General features: G+C 46.2%; 1 protein-coding gene across 1 annotated transcript; it reads left to right on the plus strand.

Annotated features, from left to right (window-relative positions):
• Nucleotides 1–6,528: 6,528 nt before the first annotated feature.
• On the plus strand, nt 6,529–7,935 carry Pmar_PMAR008409 (hypothetical protein). Its single transcript, XM_002765763.1, has 6 exons — nt 6,529–6,782; nt 6,824–6,903; nt 7,070–7,106; nt 7,253–7,321; nt 7,390–7,495; nt 7,606–7,935. Exons 1-6 carry the CDS (start codon nt 6,546–6,548, stop codon nt 7,647–7,649), a joined length of 573 nt encoding a protein of 190 aa, XP_002765809.1. The 5' UTR covers nt 6,529–6,545; the 3' UTR covers nt 7,650–7,935.
• The last annotated feature ends 696 nt before the right edge of the window (nt 7,936–8,631 follow it).

Consider the following 8,631-nt stretch of genomic DNA (forward strand, 5'->3'; position numbering starts at 1 on the left):
GTGCTTCTCTCTATAGACACACATTCGTGCCATTTCTCATGGGTATTATTGACGTGGAATGCTACGAAGTGTATTCACAACTTCTTGAAAAGCTGGGGGACTTAGTCGACTTCTTTACTAGCGGGAACAAGTCCCTTTCTGACGTAGTCAACCTTTGTGTGCACGATGCTCATCAAGGTGCCTTGAAAGCCTGTAAAAGGAAGATTCCAGACGTTCGGAATGGTAGTAAACGTTCACCAATGGATGTCCGAGATTGCGGAACTTGCGTTAATTGCTCAGCTCGCTGCTATTACCACTTGGCGAAGAACTTGAAGGATAACAGGCGCCGTTTTGGGGATGACGCGCTCCTCGTAAAACGTGTCATATGGAGAAGGGAATTTCAATGTTGTTTGCGCTTCCATCCTAGGTGAACCATGTGAAGTTTGCTCTACATTCTTGTCCCACGGATGAACTCTACTACCTACTGGCAGCCTCGCTGATAGAGGAGATCCAGTTGGACCATCCATCAGCGTCTAATTATCTCAGACAAACGCTAGACCCTGATCAATTTGGATTTCCGCACATTGCGCTAACGCACGACGGACTCCGAGGATCTCAGGTAATCACAAAGAAGAAAGTAATTTCTTGTGAAGGTTTCACCTGTAAATTAGGTTTTAAACAACATTGTGGAAACGTTCCACCTGACGGTTCGGAGAATGCGGGTAAATGTACATTGGCAACGGCCGTCTACTTTTGGGCTGTGTATTCGCCAACAGGGCGTGCTTTTCAAACGGGGCGTTGCACTTGTACGGCTATGTTCAACAACACTCGACGCGTACAACACCGTTGGTTTTTCTAGGCGTTGGCTGTTGCTCGGTCGGTTGTTTTTTGGTCCTTTACATACTCAACACCCAATCCTTTCTAATACTTGTTGCTCCTGCCGGGCGTTGTTTCTATTGTTCGACGTTGCTTTTTCTGCCAGTACATTATCAACAGTGGTGTTGTTTGACCTCGTTCATCTAGGAACGTTGTCTTTTACGGTATTACCGTAACGGTAAAAGTTTTACTTGGGGTTTCCATTTCGGCATTCACTGATAGTTCCTCAGAAGCTGCTTTTCGGAGGTTGAGTGACAGCTTCTGAAACTCAGACGGAAGTTCAAACCGTTCCTGCGTCCCTGCTCAGCGAACTTAGTTACCGTGCAGCGCCGGGCCTATCATACAACTTGTATGATACAAGCCATCGCAGGCGGTACTCCGAGATAACCGCCAGCGACGGCGGGACTCCCGCCGCGGGAGTACTATTCTCTATGAGCGAGTAAATCCGAAAAGCTTTTTCGAGACATCACGCCGTGAGGCTCAGGGACATTTACTGGCGCTTGTGATACCCCAACTCTTCCGAAGTTTCGCACTTGTGGGCCTCAAGTTGTGGCAAGCCTTCAGCTCACGGCCTCAACATGGACCAGTGAGCGGTGAGTCACCACTGGTGACCAGTCACTGACCGCCAGTAACTCGGAACCACTCAACGCAGTAGGCGTAGCCAGTTTCAACCCAGAGTGAAATTAAAACTCAAAGCTGGGCAACGAACGTACGCACCTGGCAGATACCATGCGCTTGTGGGGTCTTATCTATTTTGGGCGAGCGCCATCTTGATCGCAGGTGTCTGCTAAGCAGACTCTGCTTTGTTAACTCTTCGCCAGCTAAACCAAGTAATGCTCCGTATCTCCTATATATTCAGCGAGTAGAGCTCGCGAGTACTTGCAAGCCAACCATATGATGGCACTCATATTCACTCTGGCTCAGTCCATTAATTAACATGGTATTCTTCAAGACCGGGAGGTGGATTAAAGAGAAAGCGGTGGATCGTGAGAAACTATGTTAAAATACGTGGGACAACAAATGAATAACAGTTCAATGGTCAGTCTGACTGACTTAGTCAGTCTGGTCGTGTCTGATGATCATGTCACTGTTGGGGATGAGAATGCCTTGAGTGTTTAACTATCAGGCCGCGAGTGATGCTGAAATCATTTCAAATCTTTTCATAATGACTTTTGCTATTCATATTTCATCGCGCGGGTTATGCTCCTTCATTATGTATTCGAAAAGATCGTTGGCAATGACTTTCTAGTAAGTCTTACTACTAGTAAGTTACTAGGCAATGCTTTAGGCATTATGCCCACTAGGCAATGCCTAGTAGGCATAATTTCATACTAACCATGATGAATTATTAGTGATGATCACTGGTCAGAATAATTGATCTGGCAGTGACTGAGTGCTTGGTAGTAGCGTAAGAGTTAGTAGAGGATCCTCATTCCATTCCTCCGTCCGTTCTCAGCGGTGTAGGCTAGACAACCTCCCACGTCTTCGCAATTCCAAGGTTTCTCTCGAATTACCTTTGGTTCAGTTCGTTCAACATGCGGTGTTACTGTGAAACTGTTACACAGCCTTTCGTTTATAACAATTTGCTCTAATGCGAAATGACTCGCTCTACACTCCCGACAATTCCAGCCGGAATCACTCAGGTAGGACTTGGTCGTAAGGAGTCCTTAGTGAGAACTTTCCAAAGGGCTTTCGGTTGCAACAACCGACAATGTCATCCTGCATGGTTGTCTCTCCCAATGCCTGTTATTTCAGATCATATGAACTGGCAGTGGCCTGCTTCAAACGGTAGTGCAGGTTCTCAGCGAAATTTCGCCGCCTCATCATGGTGGGATGAAGATTACAACCACCATGCTCCGTCATCATGGTGGAATGCGTCGTGGTGGGATCACGACACGCGGTCGTGGTGGGATGACGATAACTCCATCGATCGGGCCCGGTTGATTCTTTCGAAATATTTCTGTACCTCTCAAAAAGGTCAGCGGTCTAAGACTTGGATTTTAAGTCTAAGACCATTATATCTCATAGCTTCCAAACCCTGCGTGTCCTATTATAGGACTCCTATATATCTTGCTGTCTGAGGGCCTTACTGAGACCGTCTTAGAGTAAGTCTCATTGACATAAAGATATGAAGGATTAGCCAGTCGTGTCGCGCGTACATTCTCTTTCGATTCCAGGAAGCCGAGTGGCAAGGCGGTGCGACGAATACCGATATTCTGTCTACATCCATCTGTCTACAGCAGAACTAGCAATCTGAATCTATTTCTCCACAGCTTAGCTTTGTTGCGTACTCCACAGTAGACTCTACTCTTACCAGATAAACTGACTGTGCGACTCGCTACTAGACTAGTGATAGTATCACTGTGATACCAGTTAGAGGTGAGATGCAGATAGTTAGGAAGACAGTGTCTTCAAGGCAATGCTTGATTTAGTACCAACATTGTTCTGCTAGTTGGAGAAACCTACGAGATAGTTCGAACTCACCACACCGCAAGTGCTCGTTAACAGTAAGCTGCAAAAAGGTGAAGGTGTTGCAAAAGTAAAGGTGTTGACAGAGTACGGGTGTTGTTAAAGTATAGAAGTTGATGAAGTCCTCCATGTTGCATAAAATCCAACGTCTGCAAAACTCATATGTTATGTAAGTTCGTCAAGTACACTTGTTGCAGGTGTTAACGAGTTTGCTATGCAAATGTGTTGGATTTGTCGCCCTGTTGTCAAAGTACCTATGTGATAATTTGACCCTAGTGAAATTCAACCACTGTTGCAAAAGCTAGTGCATGCGTTGATGAAGTTAACGGGCCAGTTGGAAAAGAATGCCATGTTGTAGAACAACGCGTTGCTAAATGTCGCGTTGCCGAAGTAAATATTCCTGTTGCGAATGTCGTTGGTGCCGTTGCCATTTCACCGTAGTTGTTATTGTTGGTGTTGTCGAAGTTCACTCACCCGGAGAATGCTGGGACGAGAATCAGTGTCAATGTCCGTTTTCGTAGAAATGATCGTAGGGGTGAGCCAAAACTACATTGCTAATCTTCTTTCGGTTGATCTCTCAGCTGTTACTGAATGTAGGTAATACGGTCGCTGAAAAATTCCAGTCCACAGCATTTTGTCCGGAGGCCCGATACGATTAACCTTGTAGAATACCAGATTCGAATGATGGAACGAGGTACCACGCTTTTTGATCAAGATAAAATTGTGGAGGTAAGCATAGCTCGAGCGTGTAAACTTCGCCATAGACTGGCGAAACTGGTCTGCCCCATTGACAACACAGGTCACAAGAGAGGTCTCGCAGCTATGTCATGTGCCAGCGAGGAACCGCTACTTCGTGGTCGAGACAAACAGGTTCGTGCCAGTAGAGCTGCAACGCTCAACTCATCCAGATGCAGCAATTTATTTGAGGGGAGTTATAGCATCTGACTTCGACGGAGGTACTGCATGTGCAGTTTCTGGTGCGATAGAGCATTTTGCTATCACAATGCCGCACTCTCTTTCCATATATATGCACAACTCACCACTGTCAGAACTACCCATGCCGCTTGACGACGTACTCGAAAAGTACTTTCGCCTCCAACTAGTAGCGGCAGTTCAGGGAGCATTCCCAGAAGTCACGTGCACCTGTAAGGACTCCAGAGATTGGGGATGCTGTGCTCATGGATACGCGGTGGAAGTTGTCAGAGGATCAAAGCAAAGGTATGAAAAAGTGCCGTGGTATGCGTACCCCTCATTCACGATTAGAGTTTTCTCTCGCTGATGTTTCACAACTGTTGTTCAAGATACTATCCAGAGCATCAACAGCTGCGGAGGGCGAATCGAGGCCGCAGAGCCCGAAACCGTGGCCCTAGAATCATGCCGAATGATGCAGGTACGACGATCACCCTCAGCAGCAATCGGAGCACGAGTGGAGGGTGCTGTGAGGAGCCCTTCCGGAGGGCGAGGAGTAGTGTCTTTTCAGACACTCACCGAGTGGACAGCTCTGACGACGTCCAGGATGTCTTCTCGGCAGCAGTCGTCTCAGATGACACTAGCAGCTCAGATACAAGCGGCATGGGGAACAGCGTTGATTCACCAACTCACAGATGCTCGTCCTATGCGGAATTTACTGGGAGTTCATCCACTGAGTGGATTCCACTCATTGGAGCGTTTGCTCTAGACCATTAGCTTCTCATTCGCCTCGAAGAGAAGGCTGTGAAGGGACGGATTTATCTGAAGCGTCTAGAGGCCGACTGAGTGGAACCTCGTATTCTTCAGCTTCGTCGGAATCGTAAATTGAACAACTTCACGTCACGTGAATCACGTGATTCAGCAGACCATTATAAGTGGTATTCAGATCTACCTCACTCCGGTCTTGTTTCCAGTACTTTTCTCTCTCGTGGATCCACGGTTTTGCAGCGTTTACTCTTGTATTACAGGTCGTGTGGAATAATTACTCTCGGTGTCTAACCACCAACGCGCATGTTGTGTTCATCTAGTGGTCCTCGCAGTAGACTTCATAGTGGAGTCTCCGCCGGTACGATATGACGAGGGCAACATAATCGAACTGCGCATGATAGCGAGTAGCGAAATGATCGGTTATAGTTTAGAAGACGGTCCCTATGGGGAAGCTACCCAACAAGCAGGAACTAGTTCCACAAGTCGCGGGCCACGAAATCTGATTCCGGAAATCATAACCATCGTGCAATGATGCACAGCGCGAACCCAAAATGGCAAGTTCCGCTTGCAAGCCTTGCATGCCATGCAGTTTTTACTGTCCCTATCTGTAAGAAGTTTGTGCTACCCCACGCTGGTTTGTACTTGCACCCTTGGTTTGAGATAGATACACTACCCGATTTTACTGTCCCTATCTGTAAGAAGTTTGTGCTACCCCACGCTGGTTTGTACTTGCACCCTTGGTTTGAGATAGATACACTGCCCCACGATTCGTGCGAAATTCACAACAACCGCACCTTGCGCGCCTCACGTTGCGAGAGGCGCGCAACTTGCGCGCCAACCTTGATATGCAGTATATCAAGCTTGCAAGCGACTGAGAAAATCTTGGAACTGATTCGAGGGTGATTTCCGGAGCCTCGACGACCTATATGATATCACGATTATAATATGACTGTGATGGAGCTTTTGGACGCCTACGGTAGACGAAGTACCACTACAAGCGGTTCGAAGTACTCTCCGATAGAGTATTAAAGTACTTTTGAAGTACTCCAAGTTACTTTTGAAGTATATCTATAACTTTGCACCTAATCTGATGCTATACATTGAAAGAAAGAGGATCTTCCACAATGGTATTCCTCTATGCGCCACAGAGATAACTCCTCTCCTGTGGCACAGAGTCTACGTGAAACTTAATCACGTGGACCACATGTGTGCGAGCACGCGTTCTGATTTACTCGGTCGAGTTCGTTGTTCTTGATTCAAGAAAATCGCAGTCTCTAATGTTTATAATGTGCATTTTGGCTCTTGGTAGAATGTCTTTCATGGGCCCCCCTGGTGACCAGGGCCTGGTCTGGTTCCCGACATTTTGGGCCTCGATCAACACTTTCGATTGACAGAATGTGTTGATCGAGATTGCGCTGCGACGAGACTTGTGCCTAAAATTCAGACTGTAGACTATCTAATGGATTCTGTGACGGAATTTCCGTCCTCACATTCACAATAAGTGAACTAGCAAGTCCTAACGTTGTTAGTTGATAACTCAAAATATGAACATCCGTTACATCCCTGTTGGTGTCGTCCTTCTCATCATGATGGTGGTCGGGTATTCCGATCAATACTCTCAACTAGATGCTATGCTCAACAATGACTCACTAGACCCATCGGATGGCGTAGTCTATCGTTGGTATAAATCTGGAGATACGCTGATGGGTGTCGACCTTTCCAATTGTCTGGCTCCTGGGATCTATTGTTACGTAGCCGTCGATAACACTGGACAGAAAGAAGCAAGAATATGTTATTGTACCGCTCAGTATTTTGCTCCCAGGTGACTATCGGCGTCGTCAAACACAAGATTCCGTATCAGGGAATGCCGAATAATATAGAGAAACTCATCAGGAAGAAAATGTGGGCCATAGAAGATGTCTCAACAACATAGCAATCAGCTCATACGACATTCATAGTCGATTCACTGTGACTCTACGGGCAGTCTTAGTCGGAATTTCCTGGCATATTGATGCTCGGAGTACCGTCACATGACCCTGAACAAATATATCTGTCTCCGCTTTCTTAGGAAGAAGAAGAATGGGGTACTCGGCTATATTACATATGTAAGTGAAATGATCCTAAATATTCCCATATCGAGACACATGATCTTATCATAACTCGAATCCTCTTGAGCCAGATGCTGTATTTCCCTTTCTCTATTGCCGTTCTCGTCATATATTTTCCTTGATATCCTCGCTTGTGCCTGCAGGTTTACGTGCGTGAGGATCGGCGTGGACAAGGGATCGCCAAAACTCTTCTAGAAGAGAGCTTTCATTTGGTAGATTCACAGTATGGGGCTTTCCAAGCTCTACGTATTAAAGGGCCATTCAACAGTCTTACTCTCAGATATCTGTAACCATACCCTCATTCGGTGCTATGTCTCTGGTAGTGAGATATAACAATGCAGCTGCCATCGCGCTATACAAGAAAGTCGGTTACGAGCTGATCATCAGTAAGTTATGAGCGTCGAGGATGTTGGTCCGATACCCGCGCCGGATTTGATAATTTCTTTTGGTGACGGCAGGGCACTCGCATTTCACGGATCCCTGTTCTCCTGTTTAGATATAACAAAAACCGGCTACAGTTACTACGCTCGTTATCCTTAGCGTTGACGGGTACTGCTACGATGCTCAATTGTTGTTCGCTTCTCTATGGATTCTGTTGGTAGTTCGCTCACCTGCAGTATGTTCGCAATACTCCTTTATTGTGTCGATCTTAACCGAAACGGTTGTCCCTTATTCCGTGTACTTTTGCTTAGTAGAATCAGTGGAATCCCGTATAAGGTGAAAGACATTCTCTCGCGTCTTATTTTTTCAACTTTTCTCTGGATTCATTCCCAAAGCAATTTTTCAATGGTTTTATGGTCGAATATCGAATACACTCATGTCTCTTACTCATTTCTGTGGCGTTCTAGTTCAACCAATACACTGATCATGCTCTTAACTAGATCTTCTTAATAGTAGCTACACTATACACACGTCCACCACAGAACGCCTGCGGTCAATGTTATAAGAGTCCCTCCTTCGTGAGAACCGACGAGGAAATAAAACTAAAATTGAAATACAAGGTGGTGGGTAGACGGCAATAGAACTCAGCATCGCTGAGTCAGCAAAGCATATGCTCCCAGAAGCGATAAGCAGCTCACCTACAGCAATGAAGTGAAAAAACACTCTTCGCAAAGTAGAGCTCCAAAGTTCTCATTTACGACTTCACAAGTCTACCTATTCGAATCACTCTATTGTCCAAGTAGAGTGAGTTTCAACCTCTTCAATACACGGCTGTTGTGATCCTCAGTAGCTTCCCTCGAACTTTCCTCGCTAGTAGTTTAGGGTCGGCTTGCGGCTGTGAACTTCATTTTTAGCCCACCTGTCCACCACGGTGATGTGCAAGTCAGCCTTCAGTTCCGCGACTCGCCATCATCTCGCAGTAAAGACTTGTATATCTCAGTGAGATATACAAGTCTTCAGTAAAGCTTATCGCACTGTATCGAGCATCATGCTCGATACAGTGCAGCTCAACGGCAGCTGTAAGTCGACAGCGCAGAGCTTGACGGCCATTTGTATGTTATTTAACCGACTCATCAAAAAG

The sequence above is a fragment of the Perkinsus marinus genome, assembly GCF_000006405.1.
Source record: "Perkinsus marinus ATCC 50983 genomic scaffold scf_1104296974734, whole genome shotgun sequence".
Lineage (NCBI taxonomy): Eukaryota > Perkinsozoa > Perkinsida > Perkinsidae > Perkinsus > Perkinsus marinus.